Consider the following 25,563-nt stretch of genomic DNA (forward strand, 5'->3'; position numbering starts at 1 on the left):
TGGAAACCCTCATTGCCGTAGACCTTCCCTCCCTCCCTCCTCCCCTTCTCCCCCCCCCTCCTGTGTGTGAACACGTCCCTCCTGCTGCCAGGTGGGCCCAGTCCACATCCTGCAGGCTATCCACGCGGACGGCCACCCGCTTCAGCTGGCGGTGCAGGTGGTGGGGAAACCGAGGGGCGGGGAGCAGCTCACAGTGCTGATGAGACTGCACGTTACTCCTATGATGCCAAACGGCGGCGGTGGAGGTGGCAAAGCCGGTAGGGGTACGGACGACGGCAGACTGCCGCTGGACTCCCCGCTGGTGCTGCCGGCAGCGACAGCGAGGATGACGACAGCGACGGCGGCAGCGGCAGCCAAGGTCCCGGCGCCCAAGGCGCCCGTGCCGAAGCCCCCTGATAAGGCCCAAGAGAAGAGTACGGCAGCGGAGCGGCTTCTTGCGAGGTTGGAATCTTGTGACACGCCGTCCATACGGGATATGGAGGAGTTTGTAACGGGCCGGTCCATGAATGCGCGTACGGCAAGCACATCCGCCGCGGCTGCTGCTGCCGCTGCGGTGGCGGCGGGATCGCCGCCGGGAACAGCGTCGGCGGTGGCGGCGGGCGGGCTCTCGGCGTCGGCATCGAAAGTCCCGGACGAGAGCAGCGGTGGCGGCGGCAAGAACATGACGCCGCCCGGTACGGCTCATCGCGCCGCCAGTGGGACGGCTTTAAAACCACCCCTGGACATCCACCGCCGCCTGGGGTCTCCCCGCGCACGTCCCGCCACGCCGAGTACGCCCGTCAAGTCACCGGCTGAGCTGCTGGCCGTCGGCGGCTCGGACAGCGCCAACGGCGCTGCATTCGGCAGCGGCGGCACAGGCAACGGGATGGCCGGCGGCGGGCAGCCGGCCGCGTCGCTGCCGCCAATGCCGGCGGCTCTGGCCGGTGCGGGCTTGGAGCTGCCGCTGCCCGGGGTGGTGACGACGGCGGGTGGCGGCGGCGGCGGCGGCGCTGCGGTTCGCGTCGCCTCGTCACGCCGAGATTTGGTCCATCGGGAGGCAGGTGAGGCTGGGAGGGCGGCAAGGGGGATTAATCCGTACATACATACATACATACGCACACATCCCCAGTACTTCCTGTGGCTCATGTCATTACTATACATATATACATATATACATACACACGGCTCAGTTCTCCGTACATGTGCACACGTACGTTGTGCCGTGCCGCAGGTACCCCGAGGATCGGGTCGACCAGCGCCGCCACTCCCGCCGTCACCCAAACAACAACGTTCACCCCCATGGCCGATGACGACTCGGCCATAGAAGGCAGTGCGGCGGCGGGTTACAGCGCTAACAGCAAGGACGAGCAAAGCGACGATCCAGATGCCGTACAGGTGTGTGTGTACTGTATACGCATGTATGTGCGCAAGGGAGGGAGAGTTTGGCTGTCATGCCATTTTAGCTTTGGAAAGATGCCTTGGCTAGTGGGGAAAAGCGGCTGCATTTCGCCTTTTATGACGGCCTGGCGTGACGATGGTGGTGTGTCCGACTGCGGCGCGACGGAGGAGCCCCGCTGAATACCGTGTCGCGCCTGCCTGCATGCACACGTGTATCGGCAAGTTGTATCCCCACCTTGACGTCTCCGGTTCGAATCCTACCTACTATATTTCATATTTTTTCGTGCGATGTATGCAAAATCTAACCTTTTTACTTCGCTCCTCCTAATTTAGGGCTGTTGTGTTTTTCTTTCCGGCCCATCCCCCATTCCCTTTCCCGCTCACCTCCCTGTTGCCATGCCGTGACTCGGCATACCGCACCCGACACATCCATCCCAACAACCCCCGTGTTACAGCCCGTGTCTGCCGGCGGCGGAAAGAACATGCAGCGCATCCAAGAGTGGGTCATGACGAAGGGCGAGCTCTACCAGAACGCAAAGCCCAAGCTAGAGCGCGATGACGTAAATCCCCTGGATGCCGCCGCCGCCACCAAGGCACTAGACGTCGACGTTGACGACGACGACGAGGAAGGGGAAGGGGAAGAGCAGACCAGCCAAGTGACGGAGGAGCGAGCAACAACGAGCAGGTTTGCGTCGCTGCGCGCGCCGCCGCCGGCGGTACTGAGCCTCGCGGCCGGCGGCGGCGGCGGCGGCGGCGGCGGCGCCGTGCGTACCGGCTCCGCCAACATTGCCAGTTGGGCGGCGGCGGCGGGGCTGGAGACGACCACGCGGACGCCGTCGTTCAGCAGCCCACCTGCTGTATCCGGGCCGCCTGTGGGGCTGTTTGCGCCCCCTCAGCCCGCCTACCCGCCGCTATCCGGCGATTTCGACGACACCGCCAGCAACGGCGGCCAGAGCGTCATGTCGGGCAACTCCGGTGGGTCCGATTGGGCCGGCTTTCTTCTGCTGACTGATCGGGCGATGTCGCTGACACGCGTTGACACCACTTTTCACCACGTTCAAAATGTTTAACTACTAGTTTGCAGCGGCCGCCGAGTAACTTTCCACCCCCTTCCCTCCACACAACCTGTTCGCCCCCGGTCTCCCCTGAAACACGACCAACGATACCGTCCACACCACCACATGGCAGTCCAACAGAGCACCCCACCCCCTTATCCCCTCCCCCCGCACACATATACACACACAGACACATACACACACGTTTTCCCCCTCCGGCCCCCGCGTGCAGGTACCAGCGGTGGTGCGGAATACAAACGCGGCAAGCGGTTCCGCAACTTGGTGAAGCTGATGGACAGCAGCGAGGCCGAGCAGGTGCTCCGGCGGTTTCGTGTGGGGGCGCTGCTGACCATGGCGGTGCTGGCGGCGGCACACACGGTGTGTTTTTCGTTTGTGGTGGTCAGCATCAAGGTAAGGGGGGTTGGGGGGGTTTGGGGGAGTGTGAGGCGGCACCGCGGTTGCGTTTACAGCAGGTTGACTGACGTACATGTGGCTGCCACGGGGCGGGCAGGAGGGGTGTGGACGTGTGGGAATCCGAGTTTCTTTAGTTGGTTGGTTGGTTGGTTGGTTTGTTAGTTGTAGAGGAAGGGAGAGAGTAACCGCATATGAATACTTTTAGCAGATGGGGTGTGATATGTGTGTTACACCTTTCTTGAGTTTCGTAAATTATAAATGATCTAAATAATCTAATCCTGCTGTCCCTATGTTTTCTGTAATTATGCATTCTAACGTAATATTCAATATATGTTCTTTGAATGAAGGTCACTAAGTAAAAGCCATGGTGTTCGAGTTGGTTAACCTTCAACGCTGCGGGTGGCATAACCGCACATGACGGCCACTATTAACCACATCTGGGCGCCTTCCCCGCCTTCCCCTGCCCTTCCTCTTCCCCCTCCAACACACATAAACACATGTATACATACGCAAACACACGCACACAGGGCCAGCAGCAATCCATGGGGCAGCTGGTCACGGCGGGTCGCTCCCAGCGCTACCTGCACCAGGTGCTGGTCAGCCTCCGCGCCATGGACCAGATTCTCAAGGGCAAGACATCGACAGCCTTTGAATTGTACAACAACACATCCGTGGATGTGCGTGTGGGGTTGGGTTTGGTTGGGGGGATCACTGGGGAGGGGGCGGGACAGAAGGCTGGGGGGTTGGGGGAATCTGGGGTGGAAAAGGGGGGAAATGGCTGTGTTTCGGTCATCTATGTTGTTAGCGGCACACAGTCCTGGCCCCCGTTCAGCGAGCCCGACAGACAAACAGACGCACAGGCAGACGGAGACAACTATTTTGCCGGATGGTTTCTCTCGTCACCCCCTCAAGCGCTTACCTGGATTCCTGGCCCTCCTGGCCCTCCTGACCTTTTGATTAAAGAACCAGGCGGTTCTCAGCACCCAGCTCCTCCGCCCCACCCGGCAGTGGCCCCACTCCCATCGCCTCACTTGACCCTCTCGCCCCACTGGACCCACTTCCCGCCTGCAGACCTTGGCACAAAAGGTGTTTGACTCGGCCATGCAAGTGAAGGTGCGGAGGGAGGAGGGAGGTGGGAGGAGGGGGGAGGTGTGTGTCTGTGTTGGGGGGGAGAGATGGAGAGGGGGGACTTGCGGGGGACATTGGAAATCTTTCTGGGTATGCCACCTGTGTACCTAATATGTGCGGAAACACAGAGATACATACATACAGACAGACAAGTGTGGATTTGCGACGTGGTGGTTGTAGCACCACGCCCGTGTGTGCGGCTGGAGCGTTGCAGCAGAGCGCACACCCCCATGGCGAATGCCCTGCTTGATACACTTGCAGTCGGTGCCCTTTCCGCCGGCAGCAGGGGGTGCTGCCTTGGCGCGACCAGTTGCTTTCGTTGCGCTGACTACTGCTGACAGCTGACTCTTTCCTGCGAGGCGAATGGGTGCGGCGTTGCAGTGCAGGTGTTTCCAAATGCCCCTCCTCCGAAACCACTTTCGCATTTGCGATGATGCATTTCCTTATGTCGTCGTACGTTTTTACAGGAGCTGAATAACTACGTGGCGGACAACAACTGGGGGAAGGGCTCTGTACGAGATCTGTACTACCTGCAGTCCTTCTCTGTACGGCAGGGATGGGGAGGGGAGGTCGTTTAGGCGGGTGGGGTAATGGGTATGGCGGCGGGTTAGCGGTTCGGGTTGGGACGTGTGGTGGGGCCCGGGAAAATAAGATGATGTGCAGGTGTGGACGTGGGGGGTCGAGTAGGACGCTGAGAGGGTGTGTACGACCTTTCCTTGTGTGGGGGCTCCGCTGTGGGGCTCTGCTGTGGGAGTGTATGTAGGTATGTACGCCCCCGGGGCTCGAGGTGCTCATTCAGCTATTGCTTTGATTACTCAGTCTCATAGCTACCCGCTTGCAAGCACCTGGCCCCTCCCGCCCCCCGACATGCCCCTCTTGACGCATTGAAGGTCTGGTCAAAGGTCAACGCAACCACAAACGAGGACGTGTACGTCAACATGACGTTGTGGGTGAGCTGACTAGCTGGGTAGAGGAGTGGTTGGCGTGGGTTGGCGGTGCGGAGGGTTCCTCTCGCTGCTTGCATATGACACATGACCTCCCCTCCCCTTCCCTCCCCCTTCCCCTTGCGCAAGGCCCCCTGCAGGCCGCGAGAGTCATATGCCGCCGCGATTGGAGAGCCTGCTCCTCCTTCCCCTCCCCCGCACAGCAAACTTTGCTTATCTCAATATCGCCTCGTTTACCCGTTCCCATTTACAATTATTTAAACGTTCCCGCCTTTATTGGCCTCCATATATCCAAATATCCATATCCGTCCACATTTAAGGGCCCCTTCCCGCCCCTGCCCCCGCCCCCCCGGCCCCCGGCAACCCCCCCTTTACAGGACCTGGCCACCAAGGTGTATACGAGCAGCAAGGACGTGTATCAGAACTACCGGGAGTGGAACCGAACCCAGGTCAACATCTCCACTACGCCCTCGGGCCAGTTCCTGCTCAAGAGCGGGCCGGAGCTGTTCAACGGCTTCAGGAAGGTGAGAGTGAAGCGAGCGGCTGCTGCTGCTGCGGGCGTGTGGAGTGGGTGACTTGGTGTGTGTGTGTATATATATGGGGGCGAGTGAAGAGGGGGCAGGGGGAGTGGGGCCAAGGAGGCAACAAGCAAAGGCTGTGTACGGATTAGGCGGCGGGGAAATACGTCGGGTTACCCTCTGTGCAAATGTATGTATGTACTGTTGACTTCCTGCTTTCTTACCCTTCGCTTTCCTACTCGCGGATGTTCTTGTGGAAAATATATTGCTGTGAACAGTATAACATGTCGCACATGGGGGTTGCCGCCATGTCCCGTACTCCGTACTCCGTACAGATTTTGGACGACCTGCTTTACATTGCGATGCGCAACACCAGCCAGGTGAATAACCTGTTGTTGGCTTTCCTCGTGGCTGAGGGCTGCGGAGTGTCGGTGATGGCAGCTGCAATGCTGGCGTACTTGCTGAGGAAGCTGGCATTACAGCGGTACACGCTGTACGGCACATTTTTGGTGATTCCCGTGGGCCTTACTCGCGCGCTGTCGTCTCAGCTGGCCAACACCACGTTGCTGGAGGTGGGGGTTTGGGGGGGAGGGTTTGGGGGGAGATACGGCGGGGGCTTTTGGGGGGGGTGATGCTTTTGATTTTGCAATATCAATATGCTGCAGCGAGTGCCTGTTCAGGACACCTCTTCCGGTGCCGATATGTGTGTGTGTGCTGTTACTGCCCTGCCCTGCCCTGCCTTGCCTGAACAGGAGGAGGAGGAGGACGAGGAGGAGGACGACGGACCGCACGGCGATGACGACCACGACAAGGTGGGCTGCGGGGCCCCCGCTGGCTGCGCTGCGACAACACACACACATACACACACACACAACCCTGTGGCTAGTGGGCGGATGGTATTGTCGTACATCATACACGCGTCTGGGTTTTGTGGGTTTTGTTTGACCAATACGACCTCGTTTTCCCCGGGGTGTCGGAGGAGTTTTGCCACCTCTTCGCCATGTGCGCATCAACCCCCCATTACACACACACACACACACACACGCATGCCCCTCTGCCGTACATGGACGCAACACAGTCGGGGATTTCGGACGTCGAGACGAACGGCGGCAACGATAACCGAAACCACGGCGGCAACGATAACCGAAATCACGGTTTGCCCAGCGGCAGCATGCGCAATCGCCACGCCACGCTAGCGCCCTCGGCCACGATAAACAGCCGCCGGCGGCCCAGCTTCCAGGCTGCCGTACTGGCGGCGTACGCCAAGGCCGCCGCCTCGGGCGAGACGCAACACGCCGCCAGGCTGCCGGCGGCGGCGGCGGCGGCTGTCCCCGGGGGCCGCTCGTTCAGCCGTGTGAATTCCATCCAGCACAGGGCCCTGGTGCTGCGATCTTCTTGGGGTCGCTTTCGTGAGGGGCTTATGTCCCGACTTTACCAGTGCCTGCCTTGCCTGGCAAGAAGGTGCGCTGGTGGTGGTGGCGGTGGTGGTGGTGGTGAGGGAGGTGGTGGTGGTGGTGGTGGTGGCAGTGGTGGTGGCAGTGGTGGTGGTGGTGGTGGTGGTGAGGGAGGTGGCGAGTGAAGTGGCGAGGGAAGTGGCCAGATGTGTTTGATTAGTGCTTACGTTTTTTGGCAAAGCCTTGGAGCGTTTTCAAACTTGAAATGTACGTGACAATGACGTATTTGACGTACGTGTGCGTTTTTCGTCGGTATCCGTACTTCCCGGGGGGGGGGGGCCTGCAATGGGGGCTTAGGGCCTGGTGGGCCCGCACAGACTGCCCCCGCAACTGCTACACGCACACTCATGCCCCCCTCCCCTCCCCTCCCCCCCCTCCACGCACCAGGTCTCAGACGGTGTTCCCCACCTCCCACGGCCCGGGTGCCGCTGCCGTGGAGCACCACCACAAGCGGCACCTGAAGCTGGACTCCAACGACACCACGAGGCTGCTGATGCCCTTCGTGCTGTGGTCCTGTCTGGTGGTGACGTTCTACGCGGTGTCGGTGGCGGAGCTCAAGGTGTTGTCGCGGGTTCCAATGAGGACTTGGGCTGGATAGTGCTGTCGTCTGGTTGGTTGTGTGAGATATGAAACGATGAAATGCTTAACGAACGACCCTCTTTTTCTCTCTCTTTTCCTCCTTTCCGGAGCATCTTCCCCCCCCCCACCACCCACCCACCCACACACACACACACTTATCCCCTCCTCCGCTCCGGACCGCCCCTCCCGCACCCTCCCCCCGGCAGCAATCCAAGCCGCTGGTGGCCGTCGCCAGCGTCAGCAACTTCAACACCGCCCGTACCTACCGGTCCTGTTTCTTTGCCCAGGTGTGTACGGCTGCTTGTACTGCATGATTATATACACAATGGCGCTGGTCTTTTCCGTACATAACCGCACTGGTCTTTTTCTTGTGGGGCATTTGCACCTGGCGACCTCGCCCGCGGTGCGTCGTGGGGTGCCACCACCCGCCCCGCAGTGCCGTGTGCGACATTGGGTTTTGTACGGCAGCTTCGTTCTCTCTCCCGGCCTTTCCCTCGCAACGGCTCACTCCTCCGCTGCCACTTGCCAGCAGCCGCCGTGTACCGCCCTGGTGCTCTGGTTTTGCTGAGGTGCAGTTTCTCATTGACGAATCCCCTTCTTGTGGCTGCGTTTGCACGTCTGCATGTACGTATGCATGTACGTACGTATGTGTGTGTGGTGTGGTCCAGGAATTGGCTGCGGAGGAGGACCCGACCAAGTTGCCTGCCCGTCGGGCGGTTTTGAAGAAAGCGGCGACCATGTTGAGGGACGCATTTTACACTTTGAAGGTAGGATGCCGTACATGTGGCGGGCCGTACGGAGAGGTGTGCGGATGTAGGGATGTACGGCGCTGCAGCTTGGGCTTGCCGCGACAGAGCTGTACTATTAACTACAATAAGACGGGGCTGGGGTGAGGGAGGGGGAGCCGGAGGAGGCGGCGGAGGGTCCGAAGTCGGGGAGTTTGACCATCTGCATATCCCGCCCTTTCCATGTCGACCATCGATCCAACCACCGGTCTAACCCCACCTTTCCCAACCCGCCGCTCATTCGCATCTTATTCACCCGCCCAACTAACAAACTAATAAACTAACTAACCAACCACCCTCCCTCCCTGGCGCTCTCCGGTTCCCCCTCCCCCACTTCACTCGTTCGTGGTTCGTCTTTCCCCCTCCCCACCTCGCAGTTGGGCTCGGAGGCCTGGAGGACCCTGGGTGCGACATGGGGGATATCACCGGGGGGGGGTTGGGGGGGGGGTAATGTGTGTGTATGTGTGTCTCCACGCCTGGCTGCTCCCCGCACGACGGGAAATCCAATTGGCCCGTGTTCAGTCTCGGGTGTGGCCATGTATGTATGTTTGTATGGGTGGATGGATGGATGGCTGTGAAGGTGGGGGGGAAGGCAAACGTCTGGTTTCTTTTGGTGTGGTGGACGTCCTGTTGCCGATTTAACTTCCTATTATTATTACCACGACTACTATTTATATTCCTAAATCTTTCCGGTTTCCATGTTCACATGAGGTCCATCTAATTCAATACTTCTCTTGTTGTTGTTGTTGTTGTTGTTGTTGTTGTTGTTGTTGTTGTTGTTGTTGTTGTTGTTGTTGTTGTTGTTGTTGTTGTTGTTGTTGTTGTTGTTGTTGTTGTTGTTGTTGATGGGGTGTTACACTGTGGGCGGCTCGCCCGATAAAGGACGAGCACCGGGGGCCCTGACCGGGCCGAAACACAGCGCAGGGAAGGGCGCGCGGCTTTACGACCGTCTGTTCCTCCGCGCGCGCCTCATTCCCTCACTCGCGCCAACCGGGACACTCTCCCAGCCCCTGGCTAGGCAACACAGCGGCGCAAACCGATCTATGCAAGAACCGCACGAAAGGCGCCACTTCGCCTGGCCTGCCTATTCACGCGCTCTCGTCCCTCTTGACCTGTTGTTGTTGTTGTTGTTGTTGTTGTTGTTGTTGTTGTTTTGGTATTCCGTATCCTGGTTTTGAGGTTTTAGGTTTTTATGTTGGTGCATGTATGTTGCCGTAGGTTTCACACCGCTTCTCTGAGCGGTCTTATTGTTGTTGTTGAGTGTCCTTCCGTCGCTCCCCCCCGCCCCTCAGGACCCAACACGGAGCGCTTCCCGCTGGTGACTCTGGGTATGTCGTACGAGAACCGTGCCCTCCGTGAGCTCTTCTACACGAACACGGGCTGTCTGCGCTCCCCGCCCAACCTGCCCTGCCCGGGCCCGGAGTACAGATGGTATCAGGTGCGGAACGGGAAGGAGGGAGGGGGGGAGGGGGGGGGGAAGGGAGGGGGAGGGGGGGTTGTGTGTGTACGGGACCGGGGACTTGCAATGGGGCGGGGAGGGGTTCTCGAGAGGGGGGGAAGGGGGTTTAGGCCTAGTTTTGTGTATGTACACATGTACACATACACAGCTGCTCCCCCACCTCTTTACTGTTCGGAGGTATGTGTCCGAAGTGGGCTTTGCCCCACTAACGACCCCACAGCCCCCTGGACCGTCTGACCGCTCTCCAGATAGCCATATAGTTCCCTCACCCCTCACCCGCCTCTTACAGCTCTAGTTCAACATTATGTATGCGTGTCTCTTCAAGCGACTGGATTTTTCCGCGATAACTGCCGTACATGTCACCCTGACACTCCATTTCCCCCCCTTTTCCCCCTCTCCCCCCCCTCCCCCCCAGCTGACCCACTCTGGTGTGGACAGCATCATGCAGGTGTACCTGAACCACCTGTTCGCGATGGCGGAGGAGGTGGTGGATGTGAAGCCCGGCCTGGACAACCCGCACCTGGACTTCATCTATAACGTGGGAACTAAGGTGGGACGCAAGGGGGCCGTGCGTGCGTGTGTATGTATGTATGCTTATATGTATGTGTGTGCGTTTTTCGGTGCGGGGGAGGGGGAAGAAGGCACTTTGATTACCATGATGAGGTGACGGGTAGGGGGGGGGGGGGGAAATCCGCCCCGGGGAGGGGAATCCAAGGGGGGGGGAAGGGGTCCCCGCCTCCCCTAAACCAGTGAGATGGATAAAGCCCCTGCCAAACTTCCCCCTTTCTGACTCCTGTACATACGTACGTACATACATACATGCACACACAGGACCTAACGGACGCCAACATCCGAATCGGTGTCGCCCACTTCGACCACATTGAGAACCTGTTCTCAAGTAAGCTATGCGCAGTTCGTACATGCATACATACATACATACTTGGGTTTGGCACTACTGGTAACGCGCGACCATTGCCCCCGGGAGATCCCGGGATCGATACCCATTAGGGTCAAAAATCCTTCCGATGGTGGAAGGTATTGCGCCCCTAGTTGATGGACGGTGGTGACCTGGGATAAAGTTAACCTGCGAGCCGACCAGGAACGGAGTTGGGCCGCTGTCGACCCGGCAGATTCCGTTGGATGCTGGTGGTGGGTGCGGAACCTGAGTGATCCACTGAGAAGTTGACTAGGGTGATTGGATGAGGGTGCCCCGAAATACCGGGGAAGGCAGGGTTTCGCAGGGTAGCTGCCACGGGCGAAGATATATCCCCCTGTTTCACACATCATACCATTGCCGATGCATTACCGACAACAGCACCGCCATCCCAAACGCCTTTATCATGAAAAATTTCAGGCTTATCTTGCTTTTTTGGTGTCTGTTCGACGTTCGAGTCGTTGCCTTGTGCGTGTTTGGCTATGTGAGGACCGGTCATACATGCTGCTATGCCGCGTTGACTCACGGGCTTGACCTTCTTACGGCCCCTCGTATCTATTCTATGATTGAAAATACTAAGTTCTGCACATTACGGAGCAATCTGGCAGCAATGGACGTTTTTGGCTGGAGGAATGAAAATGTACGGGTCGGCCTGAAATTCATTCCTTTTTTCCAAAGGCCAAAATGCCTGTTTATTCCTTTTAAGGAATATATTACTTGTTAAAAAACGCTGATTACACCCACTGTACAATTCCGCCACTTCCCCCCCTCGTCATTTCCCTCCCCGCCCGCCCCATCCCCTTCTTCATCCCCCGCCCACACCGCAGACATTCTGTTGCTCCACATCCTGCTCTTTGTGCTGCTGTGGTTCTTCCTGGCCGGGTTCTTCGTGCTGCTGCTGAAGCCGCTCCTGGTTAGATTGGCCCGGGAGGTGAGGGGGAAGGGGGGGAGGTGAGGGGGGGGGGGGGCGGGGAGGGGAAGGGGGATGAGCCCACGGGAAGATGGGCGCGGAGGGGGCACCGCAGGAAAAACCGGCGGAGCTTAGGATCCCATACGCATCTAGGGTCTCCCGACCACCCCCCGCCACTGCCCTCCCCCCCACCAAAAACACACAGACATACAAACACACACAAGGGCACACCCCGGCCTCACCCCATGATAAGCATATTATAATCCTTCGCCCCCAGCCAGACGCCGTCTTACTTTGGCGTACCAAGGACTTAAAGCCAACATCCCTTGACCCAGTCTCAACCGAAATACCTGCCATGTTGCCGTACATACGGCGTTACCGTACCCCAGAAGCGCCATATAGCCGAGCTGCTGAGTCAGCTTCCCCTGGAGCTGGATGTTGAGAAGATGGTCCGGGTGGCGCTGGCGGGGAGCACGGGGGGCCCCGCGGCAGCGGCGGCGGCGGCGGCGGCGGCGGAGGGGGGCAGTGGGGGTGAGGCGCATGCAGGTAGGGGGCCGGTGGGGGTGAGGGGAAATGAAAATGGGGGGGAGGGGGGTTAAGGTGGGGAAGTTGTGTTTTAGGTTTTGTGCTTATGTTTCTTCCTCATCTTCATCCTGGGCATTGTTGGAGCACAAGCACCCGGGGTTGTTGGGGTGTCTTCGTGCACTTCGAACCCTGGGTGACACCTTTCGCAAGCGTGCTGAACAAAAGGCGATTTTCCAAGATAGCTGACTGTCCGTGTTACGCTGTGTTGGTGCTCAATAGGTTAGGTTGGAAGTGGCGACACTAGCGATAGCAGGACGAGTGCAAGGCGGGATTTGGCCGCTCAAGTAGCCACGGCGGTCGTTTTGCACCGTCACGTTGATGGCGATACCCACCTAATGGCCCCTCCCCTCACCTACCCCTCCCTACCCTACCCTCTACCCTCCTCTACCCTACAGGCGCAGCTAACGTGGCGCAGCAGCAGCAGCTGGCCTCGGATGCAGCTCGCGCCTGGAAGAACGTGCTGCGCACCACATCCAACGCGATCAGCCAGGAGAGGGAGCGCAGGAACAGCTTGATGATCTCCAACAAAATGCTGCAATAGGGCGGTAGTACGGCGGTTGTAGTACGGCGGAGGCGGAGGCCGCGGCGATGTCGTGTGCAGTGCATCCACTCGTTCAGCGGCTCACACTGCGGCGCTTTCGTTCCGTTTGCAACGCAGTACAGCGGTGCTGTACGGCAGTGATTTGTTCTATAGTTATGTTTGTGGCTGCGGCGGCGGCGGCAGCTTGTAGCTGCTTCCCGCCGATTTGCAAGTTGGGGATGAGAGCTTGGTCGGTTGGTGGGATTGGTTAATTGCGGCCGTACAACCCGCCAGGATGGGGGGAGGGGGGAGGGAGTGACGCTCCCCCCCCCACACACATACACACGCACGGGCACACAGCTGTGTGTGTGTTTCGGGGCCGTGTGGCGAAGTACTTGCCTGCGATGTGTGTGTAGTTGTACGTCTGTATGCATGTATGTATATATGTATACGCGCGAATATTCGTGCAGTGCTCTTGTACACTTGCTTTGCTCGTCGGCCGCGCAGGTTCGATACTTGACAGCCTGAGGGCTGCTGCTGGTGCTGCTACTGCTGTTACTACTATTGCTCCTACTGCTACTGCTGCTACTGTTGCTGCTGCCGACTCGGCGATGTGCTGGTTTGCCTTTTTGTTCTTTGTCCCTTTCGCGGCAGCTGCTTTGCTTTCACACCGCACGGCAGCTTTGCTTCTGGCCCCGGCGTCCTCCCACTCGTTCATTCATTCACTCGCAACCCCCACCCACCCACCCAACCCCGGTTAGTCGTTGTGTTAACTCAATTCTTCGAGAGAGCTAGGTCCCGGCTTCGTAGGGCAGAGGACGGGCCAGTCCTGTTGCAGCAGGTGTTGTGTGTGTGTGTGTGTGTGTTTCATCGGGGGGGGTCGAGGTGGCGATCGTGCGGGTAGATGGGTGGTCCTCGCTCAAACGGTCGCAACGGTCGGGTTGTTAGGTCGTTAGGTCGAGCTAACCCCGGCCCCGCGGCATCCCCTTGACCGACCTCTACCTGGTTCGCATAAGGCCCACAGCCCACTGCGGGGTTCGCCCTCCCGCAGCTCAGGGTTTTGAGGGGGGACCGGGCAGTGGTATAATGGTGGTGTATATGAGTATGTATGCATGTATTTGTATGTATGTGTGAGGAAGAGGGCGCGTATTTCACAGCCCTGGCAGGCAGGGCGGTTTTCTAATCCCTCTCGTACAACTACCACAACACGCAACTATCACCGCTACTGCCACTGCAAGGAAATCTGACCACATTGTTGTCCGAGCGGCGGCGGTTGCTTATAACCGCTTTCAACCGCTTCGGGGTGTTCCGTTTGGCCTTCACACCATGCCCCTGCCGAAGTGTTTGGGGCGTTGCGTGTGAGTCTGTGTTTGCCTGGGCGAGCGTGTGCGTTGTGTTTTTTTATGACCTGAGCCGCGGTGAGGGAAATGCCGATGGTGTGTTGACGCGTGTGTGCGTTCATGTATGTTTGCGTGGCGCATGGGCGAGCGGTTTACAGCGCGCGCAAACCGTAAGTACGAATTGGGCTTCTTGCGGCTCGTTTTTCAGTTGTGGCTCCAACGGTCAACTGCAACCAGAATCAGCGGTTCATCTCCAGGAATGGAGAGAACTAGCGCGCTGTCAGCGTGCGTATATATGTATGTATGAATGCCTCTCTAGCCTGGCGGTGCGGGCCGTCATCAAGCTGCGGTTGCATGACATATACGTGTATGTGCGTGTCTCCCCCTGGAGGGGGGGGCCCGAGCGAATGGGGGGAGGGGGAGAAGTTCCAACCTGCGTGACGCGCTCCTGTCCGAAGCGCCAAGCCGCGCCAACGGAGGAGGGGGGAAGGGAGGTGAGCTCCGGAGAGTAAGGCGACGAAGAAAGTAATCCTTTCCCCCTCGGGAAAGGGAAGAGGAGAGGAGGGGGGAGAGGTGCGGCGCTGGAAAATGATAGAGCGGTGGTGATGTGTGTATGCGCTCCTCGTTGCCGTCGTCCTCTTCCGAAATAACCGGAACCTCCGGCACCCTTGCCCATGAACCCATCCCATTGGGTGGTACTGCGTTGTGCGTACTACAGCGTGTCACGTACCGTACGACCGTCGTACTGAGGCCATTGCCTATGGACATGGTAGATTTTCCAACTTGCGCCTAAATCGTATCCAACTTTGCCTTGCCTTGTGCCTGATTAAGCAACGTGAGATGATGCGGAGAAGCGAGGAATGGATCCAAACCCCCTTTCCGCAGTACTAGTTTCGTACATGTTTTACGTATGAACGTCTGTTAGTATGCATGTATGTGTGTATGTATGTGTGTGTATGCGTGTGTGCGATTACGCTATAAGTATTTTGACTGAGCCGCATTCGCAATACTACTCATACACACGCATACAGAGATGCACATACATACTTACATGCATACATACGTAGGCGGGTGTCTGATATTGCTTGTTTGCGGCGGTTATGAGGCGCAGCAATGTCAGCTCGATGGGTGATGTTCTACAGATTCGGGTTCTGATCCTGACTCTGATAGATGGATGGATGTCATTTACAAGTGAAACGATCAATCCAATTAATCACGACCTGCTGCGAATGCAGCAGCAGGTATTATTTTGCACGCGTCCTCAACACACGGCCTCCTCCGCTTGAGACACATCAGCACGTGTAATTTTGTGCTAGGTTGCTAGGCGTGGAGCTTGCTGACGTCTGCGAGCATGCGGGGGATCGCCGCGAGCCGCGGAGAAGGCGCGGCATGTAGGGCACACGGTTTATCGCGCCACGCGTATTGCACAAAAGCCAGCCCAGCGGTATTGGCGAATATTAGACTGCTTGCTCTCACTGTAGCGTTATTATACCAGCATTTACCAGTATCATTGACTGCTATCGCGACTTCGCTCATCTTTTATATTTATGACGATAATAAGCTTGCCACACTGGCTTTTGCTTTTTCCGGCAGCAGCAGATTGCCGCTCAAGGGGTGTTTGCTGGACTTATTGCGTTTGGACATGGGGGCCGTACGGAAGTAGGGCCTAATGCACGGAGGTATGTTTTGTAAGGAAAAAGGCTTGCGGACATTGCTCTGTGCATGCGCTGCACTTGGTGTACCACTCGGTGGTGAAGGGGCCCGTGTTCTACCCACCTGACCTAACTGCGTTGTTCGATATTTATGGTGTTATATTCGATATATGCACATTAACTTCCTGGTCGTACGGCGTTGTTGTACTGCACAGTACGGATATGGAGCATGCGCTCCAGGACTTAACGCATAGCGTTGGAGGGTGGAGAAAAAAAGGAGAGGAGAGGGGAGAGGGCATGCGCGGATTTGAAAGAGACTTGTCCGTACGGCGTCTGGAACGGCATTGTACGCTATGTTTTTGGACAAGGCAAGATGACGTCCTGGCCTCCTACCCGTCCTGACCTGCAAGTCCCCCGCCACTGCGACATCTCCACAACAACACCTTCACAATAACCTTATGGCAACTGAGGGCGCGCACCACTGCGGTCGGGTGGGATCCAGAAAACACAGCACTAGTGCGCCGCCTTGCGCCCCCACCCCCTAGCAGTCCTCCTTCGACCCCACCATGCAAATCCCACCATGCAAATCCCCATCCGCCCCACAACAACAGGTGTTGTCAACACGGCGTGGTCGTGCTCTCAAGCCCACTTCAGTTTATTCATTCATTCATTATTCGTTTGTTTCAGCTTTCCATCAACCTCATGACCTGCGAGTGATGTGGTTGATTAACCACCAGGTGCTATGTGTGATGCGTATCCACCTTTCCCTCCTTGGATATGAAGGGTGTTCCCAAACTCCGCCACAAGGGGGACCACGAGTATGATTGCAGCGATCGGACGCATTCGCAGTATGCATACATACCCAGACATGCTACATCGCCATCGCACCGCCTCTTGCCGTCCTCTCATCGCCAGGGCGCAGCTCAGTCCGTCGAAAATCCAAGTACGAGTGTACTGACATTTAAGCACGCATATACATACATACATACACACACAGGCACACACACAGTTGCTTGGCTCTGTCTGCAGGCCCTCCGTGTATCCTACCCCGCGGGCAATCTTGGCCAACCGAACTGAAGACAATTGCTGCACTTTTACAATTGACGATGCGCAGTGTTGCAGCCTGTGCCGCCTCATTGTACACGTGCACCGCAATGAGATGTAACGTAATGGGACGACCCCCAATAAGAGGTTGCTCCGCACTCACAACAGCTCGTTAGGACCCCCATGCAGCGGACTCGCCTCCCTGCATTCATGGGTCCTATTCCCCAACCTGCTCCGCCAATAGCCCCTCCCATGCATACAAGCCGACCCGCATCCAACATCATTTCGACAGACATCAATGCGCCGCGCGTAGCTTCAGAAACTAGCCACCACCATTCGTCTCATAAGCACAGATACCGGCGAAGCGGACTGCTAACTTGACGCCCCGTCGAGGACCTCCCGCCCAAGCCAGCAGCAGCATCACTACAATGACCACCATCAGCAGGAGCAGCAGCAACCGCACTTGCAAAACCAGTGGAAGTGACGGCGGCAGTAGCAGCCGCACCCTTTGAATGCGGCCGCGACACCGACCGCCGCTCCTCGGCCTCATGAACCTCTCCCACAGACGGGTCGTCACCGCAATGCATTACGAGGGCCGATGGACCGTGTTCCACTCGTAAGACCGAGTGGGACTTTCCTGCAGGTGGCCGACTTGGTGGCGGTCGCGACGGAGAGCGCCACAGCGCGTCATCGCTGGCGGCGTACCCGTCGGCGCCGTGTTGCGCTCCTCCTCCTCCTGCTCCTCCATGGAACCCCTCCTCTCCTTCTCCTCGCCCTCCTCCTTTGCCGCTTCCTCCACCGCCGCCGCCCTCGTAGCTGCTCCTGGGGCTCTTGGACTCCAGAGGATACATGGGGCCCCAGACGCGGGAGAGAGAGAGCTTCTGGGAGGGGGATTGAATCCAGGGAGGGGACCAGGTCACCGGGGAGGAGGGACAGCTGCCGCTGCCGGCGCCGCCACCGTCACGGCCGCCGCCCCGGCGGCCCCACTGTGACCCGTGGGTCTGTGGCTCTTCCCTATCGCTCAGGTGGCTGCCAACCGGCGTGCGTAGAACCTCCGTCATAAACCAGGTGCGAGGCTTCCCTGTGCTGCCGCTGCCGTCGCCGCTGCTTCCACTGCTGATGACGGACGTGGCGCGGGAAACGGCCGCGGATGCGACGTCCGCGGCACTCCTAAATGCCGCGGCGGCTGCAGCAGCAGTGGGACTCGCCCGTCTCGCACCCCTGCCGGCGCTGCGGCTTTCGTCCCGCGACAGGCTGTAGCCGGCCGCTATACTTCCGCCGAGCCGCTGATGCGCCTGACGCTGCCTCTGCCAGGCGATATCGTGCCGCCGTCCAGCGCTGTACCGCGGTACGGACATCGACCTCAGCGTCATCGCGGCTGACGTCACGCGATACGCAAAGCTATCCTCACTGCTATCCGACAAGGCCTTGCGTGTCCCCGCCGCTGGCAGTAGCAGCTGTCCACGACCACATCCCCCACCCCCCAGTCCCCGCAGACGTCCCGTCTCGCTGGCTACCAGAACCTCCGCGTCGCGCCATAATAACGCACGCCGCAGCACCGCCGCCGCCGCCACCGTGCTGTTACTGTTACTTTTACCGCCGCCGCCGCCTTCCCGCGCGGAAAGCGCGGTACGCATTGCGCAACGAGCGGCACGACGCACGACAGCGCCGCCGCTAGATCTGGAGAGCAGATGGCGTCGCTGCGCCGCCGCCAGGACAGTCGCCGCGTTCTGCGTCCTGAGCAGCACCAGTGGCGGCGGCGGCGACCGGGGCCGACTCACGCCGATCCCGAGCGCCGCCGCACCTCCGGCCCGACCCACATGACTCCCATTTATGGCCCTCCTGTTACCAACCCAGGAGGTAAATGAAGCGCCCACGTCTAAGCCGTCGTCTCCGCACCGAGAATCCGCTGAGAGGGTGCCGTTGCTGCGCACAGTGCCGCGGGACGACCGGCTGTCGCTGTCGTACCCGCCTCCACCGCCTCCACCTCGCAGCACCTCCGCCGTACCCGCCACGGCCGCACGCGCGCGGCGCCTGGCGGCGCGGCGCAGCTCCGCCAGGTCCTGTTGCCGCTGCCGCTCCAGCTGCCTCTCCTGGAGCCATGCCGCCGTTCCCCCCAGCATCTGCTGCACCACTGCCTCCTCCTCCCGCTCCGAATCCGCATCCGTGTTGGTGCTGATATCGCTCTTCAGGCGACCCGTTGCCAGGGGGGGTCCAGCATGCAGTAGCAGTGGCCCCGTACCCGGCCGAGCAGAGACAGAAATTGGCCTCACTCTAGCAGCTGAGCCTGAAGTAGCCGCAGTAGCCGCAGCCGCAGTCGCACCCTCAAAGGTACGACGTCGCTGCTGCTGCGGCGCTGCACTGCTGTTCAGGCGTCTCCCGTAAGCGACGGCCTCACTGCCGCCGCCGCCAAAGCTCTCACTGCGTTTGGTCCTGCTGCGGCTCCGACTGCCTCGGCTACTGCTCCTGTCGCTGCCTCTGCCGCCGCTGCCCCCACCGCTGCTGCTGCCTCTCCTTCCCCGCCTCCCCGTAACGGAGGTGTAGCCATCGCGGACTGTAGCACCGCCCCTGCTGGGACCGCGACTGGCAGTCTTCCCACTTCCCGCGGCCCGTCCAACCGGGTTGGGAGAGAGGTACGACAGCCATGTCAGACGAGGTGTCGGCGGGTCTTCCGAACTGCTCACGCTATGAGTGGAGGTAATGGCAGTCGTCGGTCTTTTCGGGGTGCGGAAGCTTAAATCCAAGTGAGGTGGGGTGGTGATGGCGGTGGCGGCCGCGGCGCCCGGGTTGCTGGCGGTGACAGCGCGTTTTGTTGCGGCACGCCAGGCGGTAGCGACCAGGGTCGGACCTGCAGGTGTCGGTGACCCACGGGCCAGTTTAGTATCGTATGTACTGGGATTTGGGTCATCAAGCAGATCATATATTATGGTTCCGAATCATTAATGTTTCTTTAGCACACATACATATCGGTGCTAGCTAGTGTCGCGATCTGGGTCGGAAGGCTCAGGGCAGGTAGAGCATGCAGTTACGTGTGGAGACAGGTCTTCTCCTTGCCTGATTGTGATGCTTCCTGCGTTCTTGGTGATGGCATCGTTGATGAGGACGAGGAGGATGCTGGGCCCGACGCCTGTGGCCCCAGCTGGCGAGTAGCAGGCGCACCAACCCGCCCAGTTGCTATAGCCGCTGCCGTCCGGGCAGCAAGACGTTCCGTGCGGCTGCTGCAGGCGCCGCAAATGCAAGATGATGATGATAACGAGCCTGGAAAATAGCGGCTGTGGTTTTGATCGCGAGCTGCGTAATTGCAACTGCTTGCAGCTGCAGCACAGGATAAGGCTGCCCTGCCGCTGGTCCAGCCCAGCGGCTGCCTCGGTGTGATTCCGCTGCTACGGCCGCAACTTTGTCGTCGTTCTCCTGCATTATCGTCGCTGTCGCTATCATCATTTGATGACCAGGTGGGCAAGAGTGGAGGGCGGCCGAGGCTGCGTGGAGTGCTGGCTGCAGTTGTGGTGCGAGAGCTTCGGGGAGCGGACAGAACGCCGCTGGGTGAGAGGCTGCTTAATAGGTTGTCAACAGCGCTCTTATGCTGCACGGCAAAGTTCACCAAGTTGCCTTTGCTTTTCGCGTGCGCATCAATGCCTTTTAGGGCAGCCCGCGCAGGAGCCCGGCGGAGGTCCACATCCCCTCCACGACGATAAGGTCGTGGTGGAGAATCATCAACGTCAGGATGAGAGGAGTCTTGCTTGACGAACCTTTGGTAGGCAGCTGGATAGTCGTCTTCGGAGGATGAGGCATCCCGCCCCGCAGGAGCGCCCCCCACCCGTGTGAGCTTACGACCATCCTTAATCCATGCTTGGTAAAATGACAGAGGCCGCATTTCATTTGGTTCTGCGGAAAGGAGGGCAAGATGCCGCGACTTTCAGAGCATGGATGGCAGGGGGTCTTAACAAGTTACATCTGCAAATCTACCGGTTTAATAGCGCAAATCAAATAGCACAACTAGCTAAAGCCTAATGATGGTAAGCATTCTATGAACTCTCAGCTTAGGTCAAAGTGGCCTGTTTTATCAACGCCGTATCGACGCAAAATGCAAGGACCCAGGTTACCTCCCAAGCGGAATCAGTATCGCTCCTCTCCAGCACCTAGCAACAAACAGCAAGTAACTTGAATCCCTATGTATTGTCGCGATGGCGGTTATAATCTGTGGGGAGTTACTTTCGCAATAAACGCATTTCCGCCCAGCCAAGCATTAATTTATTTGACTCTTGTAGCTACGGTAGGTGTTATAAAGTGGGCTTCCTTCGCAACGTTGGAAATGGAAGCAGGAAAGTCGCAACTGTAATCGTACACCCGTCGTCCGTTTGCCCCCGCCACGCCGATGATGAATTCTAAGCGCTAATGCATGTATGCCATTAATTAAATTATGATCGGCTTGTTAATAGGCCCGATGCTTCGAGGCGAGGCCTCGCATGGTGAGGCGGCTGACGAGGGCCTTACACTACTGGTTGAACCAGTTGGGACGCACTGATAGAAAGCAATCATAAATGGTTTCATAAAGCTGATACATTTTGGGATGGATGCTTTACCATGGTGTTCGTTTCCTAGCAGTTTGCTAGGCGCTGACATGTCTGCCCGAGAAAGTCAGGCATAGGATCTTATCGTAAGCGGTTGCGAACAAGCGCGAAGCATATGCCTTCGGCAAGAATATCAACTTTGCACTTCGTTTCCATCAGTTGAGCCACCATTACCCATGCGCTTGATTTCAGTTGTGCGCAACGAAACAAGCTTCGAGAGGAAACAACTTTATGTCAGGGCTTAGGCTAATCCAGCAAAGGGAAAAGCGCCAGGAAATGCGTCCTGTGGACGCTGGCAGGCGTGGTGGGAACAGTGGAAACCCTTGACTAAAGCTCCTAACTGCTCGCAAAGTCCAAGTGTCAGCATACTCGCAGTGTCGTAGTGAAGCGTTCGAAATCAAACCTGACACTAGGTAGCTGCACATTATTCACTTTGATTAGCGTAACTCATTTGGTTTAGCCCAGCTCTTAATGCAGCCGTCCTAAACACCCAAAGGCACGCAAGCGCAATACCCTTTGTTTGCAATCCATAACCTATAATCTTGCATTCTTGTGTTTTTGCAAAGGTGACGGTGGCGGCCTACACGCTGTACAGCCGCTGCAGATGTGGTTGACCCCCTTTTTGCCTAAACCGTGCAGTTGCCGCTCAGCTGTATTGCTAGCAAAAGTTGTGACAACATATGACACATGACAACATATACGGCCTGCGACGTGGTGGTAAGTTTGGATAGACATGAGGCATATAGCATGCTGGTAGATGTTCCCAGTCGTCAGCCCTGTGTCCGAATTGTTTCGCTTGGCAGACACATGCAGAGGGTGCAACAGCCCAACAGCACACGTTGTACACATGTAACGCATAAATACTATAACTTGCTACTAATTACTTATTGCTGGCGAGCATGCTGAAGACGTTTAGACGTTAGACGTTTTTTGTTACAAGCTTCAAGCTTGTACGGTCCAGACGAGCCAAAAGGCTCATGGACCGCCGAACTGGAAACAAGAACTAAAAAAGAAAAATGCCAATACCCAACAATAACAGATTGATTAATCTTCAACGTACTGCAACCTGCATCTTCTAATGTCATCCAGAACGTGCGCTAACCCGCGTTGATCCTTGACGCCCATAATCTCGATCATGCGGTCCCCAGGAGTAACCCCCAGGTCCCAAAGCTTCAAACGGATATTCGCATACGCAGGACAATCTAGCAGCACATGACATTCATCCTCAACAGCTTGCCGGTTCCCACAGACCCGACACCACCGGGCAGACCGTTCCCTACCGTGCGGTCGATTAACCGCCAAAGGCCAAACACACATCCTGAAACGCATCAGCGTGACGTGCTGTTTTGGCGAGGTATAGCCGCTGCCATGCTTGGGCAAACCCATCCATTGCTTATAGCGACACATCTTCACCCCCTGGTTGCCTATTATCTGAAACAAACAAAGCTGGATCCACTGTCAACCGCTCACTTTCCCAGTCATCATCAAATCGGCACCGAAGTTCACAGATCAACTGGCCTACATCTAGTGAACGTGTCGCCAGAGCATCAACTTTGACCTCAATGTCGCCTGAGTCGTCCACACCCGTCCGCACGTTATGACCCATCAACTCTAAGGATCTTCAGGACTTTCGCTCCCCATCCATCATACGTCATGCCAGATGATAATGCCAACCGCAGTTCCTCCCGAAAGCAATGGTGGTACACAGAACCTTTTGCCTCAACCAACCTGTTCCAAAAACGAAAAATCAGGTTTGCCCAATGCACTTGCAAAGGGTATTGACCCAACTCTCTGAATAGTAGCCGATTTGTTGGCAAGCCAGCACCACTCAACTGCTTCAGGAAGTTCTTCTGCAGTTCCACCATCCTGTCCTGCAGTGCAATCTCAAAGTAGCACAATCGTGGTTCCTGGCTGCTAGGGTAACCGCGCTCCAGGATGTCCAGAACCCTTAACGGGCCCCAAACCTGTACCCCGTACGACAGAATAGACAAAACCTGGGCATCAAACGCTTTCACCGCAACAGCTGGGACAAAAAGCCCTTGTCGCTTAAGAAGCTGCTGAAAAACATGCAGGGTTTGAAGCAATCGTACAGGATGTAGAGGAGGTCGTCTGGCATGCTTCAAGTAATGGAACACGGAACACGGATTATACTCACAATTGGTTGTGAATCGGGGCTTCCACTTCGCGACATAAAGATCGTTATAAAACATTTCAGCCCATGCAGCCGTACGTCACCGTTATCAACCGTTGTGCTTTCTCTATCCATGGATGCATCTATCCAATGACCCACTGTAGAGCGGTTCAGGCTCTTGACTTCCGTAAAGTGGCAATTTTATATAGCTGGCTTCCCTGTTATTTAAAGTGCCGCAAGGTGTGATGTTTCGGTCAACCGCAATGGCCAGGCACGGCACTTGCTTACTGTAACCACAGCCTTAAGGCGAGGGGTCCATAGGCAAAAGGCCTTGGGGCCTACGACTATTACATTTCAGAAGTCGCTTCTCCGCAACGGCGACCTGCGGGGCTGGCAGGTAGACATGACGGATCTTTTGCTGTAGTTTTTATAAGGCAAGGATTTGTTGAGCAATATATCATACACGGAGATGGTTGATATGGCTTCAAGCAGCTGTTGAAGAGCTGGAGATATCTTGCGGAACATGCTCATGTATTATCAGTTATCACGTACAGACCCGAGCCAACAGCGCATCCCTTTCTGAGCTCATTAATATCCTATGCCGACCCAACCTTTCATGGCCTGGCGCGCGGCCTTACGCTGCAGCCCCTTTTCTCACAGTCTACAACCACCAACAGCTTCCCAGGCAAACATGTCATAATCCCTATTAGCCCCTTAAGGTCCTTTCGTCGAATACCCCTCTTTTTCTTCCTCAATGATCCAATCCAACCGCACGCCACCTCTCCTGCCACCTCACTCTCTCGCAGCCCCCTGCAAGATGATGTCCACCTCCTCCCTCGCTACCCTCTCCCAACCGCGGCCGGCCCCCTCCGGGGCCGTCGCCCTCGGAAGCCCCACCAGCCCCACCAGCCCCGTCAGCTCTCGCAATCCCCCCCTGGACCATGAGGACGACTTCGACGCCCACGGCGCCCGCCTCATGTCCCCCCGTGTCCTGCACCAGCTGAGCCGCACCCGGGGCCACTACCTCACCCCCGCATGCAACACCACCCTGTACCTCCAGGACCTCCAATTCCGCCGGATAGAAAACTTACAGGCGAGATAGGGAGTAGCGCAGAGGGGGGTTGGGGAGTTATATGGCTGCGGGAGGGCCGTCCTGCAGGTCTGGGACGTACACACGCGTGTGTGTATATGTGTGTATGTATGTATGTAGCATAGAGAAGTTTGTATGTGCTGTGTCGGTTCTCCCTGCGTTGGGTAGCGGTCTCCCCCGCCCCGCCCCGCCCTGCTCTGGTCCAAGAACAAGATCGCTACTGCGCAACCCATATCAACCACGACTAGGATAAACAAACAAACGGACAAACAGTTCACCAATCGCAATAGAAGAGCTGTCAGCATTGTCCGAGACCTCTCGGCTGGTGGTGGTGGTGGTGATTCCTGGGGACGTGGCGTGTTTTCCTCCCCCCTCTCGTGTGTGGTTCGTCTTTCCCCCTCTACCGCACGTATTTTAGTCTAGGCGGCTAGGTAGGTAGTTTTTCGCGTCGTCGTCATTACATCATCCCGAGGTCGCCGCCTTTAAAATCGCCTACTGGTCAGTTCTGCTTCTTGTACACTCTTTTTCTTGGTTCGTGGTTCTCCCTCCTGTCCTCCCCCACCCTCCCCCTGCGCCCTCCCCCCCCCCACTCTCAGGACTACACGGCCTGCCGGGTCCTCCATCTGTCCAACAACTGCCTGTCACGAATAGAGGGACTGGACAACATGACCGGGTTGCAGGTGGGGCCGTGGAGATGTAGATGTAGATGTAGGGGGCTGGAGTAAGGTGAGGTGCGAGCTGGGTGGGACGAGGTGGGGTAGGGTAGGGCGAGGTGGGGTACGGCGAGGGGGTGGGGTAGGGTGGCGGGCAGGATCAGGCCCAGGCCCAGGATCAGGCGGAGGCAGCTGTGGGTTGAGGACCCAGGGTGGGGGGGCGGGGGGCAACTGAGGGGGCCCGTCCCTGTCCTCCTGCTTCCCAAGCTCTTGATGGAAGCCCGCACCGCCCGCACCCCCTGGCCCCCCCTCCCCCCGGTACCGGTGGTGCTGGGGCTCCAGGCGCTGTACCTGCAGACCAACGACCTGCGTTCCCTGGACGGCCTCTCCGCCCTGACCTCCCTGCACATCCTGCATGTG

General features: G+C 57.8%; 3 protein-coding genes across 3 annotated transcripts in view; 2 read left to right on the top strand and 1 right to left on the bottom strand.

Annotated features, from left to right (window-relative positions):
• Positions 1–12,683, top strand: part of VOLCADRAFT_96265 (uncharacterized protein) — a gene marked incomplete at both ends in the record, with an annotated part of 28,163 nt that extends 15,480 nt beyond the window's left edge. Inside the window, 21 exons of the mRNA XM_002955267.1 lie at positions 92–1,040; positions 1,211–1,374; positions 1,833–2,352; positions 2,665–2,843; positions 3,374–3,523; positions 3,918–3,959; positions 4,865–4,924; positions 5,296–5,442; positions 5,772–6,008; positions 6,189–6,248; positions 6,515–6,897; positions 7,278–7,449; positions 7,676–7,756; positions 8,138–8,236; positions 8,632–8,659; positions 9,547–9,692; positions 10,129–10,263; positions 10,545–10,611; positions 11,475–11,578; positions 11,947–12,103; positions 12,538–12,683. Coding sequence (XP_002955313.1) covers positions 92–1,040; positions 1,211–1,374; positions 1,833–2,352; positions 2,665–2,843; positions 3,374–3,523; positions 3,918–3,959; positions 4,865–4,924; positions 5,296–5,442; positions 5,772–6,008; positions 6,189–6,248; positions 6,515–6,897; positions 7,278–7,449; positions 7,676–7,756; positions 8,138–8,236; positions 8,632–8,659; positions 9,547–9,692; positions 10,129–10,263; positions 10,545–10,611; positions 11,475–11,578; positions 11,947–12,103; positions 12,538–12,683 — 4,026 coding nt within the window. The remainder of the gene's footprint in view (positions 1–91; positions 1,041–1,210; positions 1,375–1,832; positions 2,353–2,664; positions 2,844–3,373; positions 3,524–3,917; positions 3,960–4,864; positions 4,925–5,295; positions 5,443–5,771; positions 6,009–6,188; positions 6,249–6,514; positions 6,898–7,277; positions 7,450–7,675; positions 7,757–8,137; positions 8,237–8,631; positions 8,660–9,546; positions 9,693–10,128; positions 10,264–10,544; positions 10,612–11,474; positions 11,579–11,946; positions 12,104–12,537) is intronic.
• Positions 12,684–15,322: 2,639 nt separating this feature from the next.
• On the bottom strand, positions 15,323–20,535 carry VOLCADRAFT_96266 (uncharacterized protein; the record flags this gene model as incomplete). Its single annotated transcript, XM_002955326.1, has 4 exons — positions 15,323–15,345; positions 16,058–16,135; positions 17,204–19,546; positions 20,448–20,535. The coding sequence occupies 4 exons, from the start codon at positions 20,533–20,535 to the stop codon at positions 15,323–15,325; spliced, it is 2,532 nt and encodes an 843-aa protein (XP_002955372.1).
• Positions 20,536–25,083: 4,548 nt separating this feature from the next.
• VOLCADRAFT_65776 (uncharacterized protein) lies at positions 25,084–25,563 on the top strand (the record flags this gene model as incomplete). The annotated part of the gene is made up of 2 exons (XM_002955268.1): positions 25,084–25,170; positions 25,486–25,563. Coding segments are annotated over 2 exons (165 nt in total), but the record flags the coding sequence as incomplete, so codon positions are not given.

This window comes from Volvox carteri (genome assembly GCF_000143455.1).
Source record: "Volvox carteri f. nagariensis unplaced genomic scaffold VOLCAscaffold_50, whole genome shotgun sequence".
NCBI lineage: Eukaryota > Viridiplantae > Chlorophyta > Chlorophyceae > Chlamydomonadales > Volvocaceae > Volvox > Volvox carteri.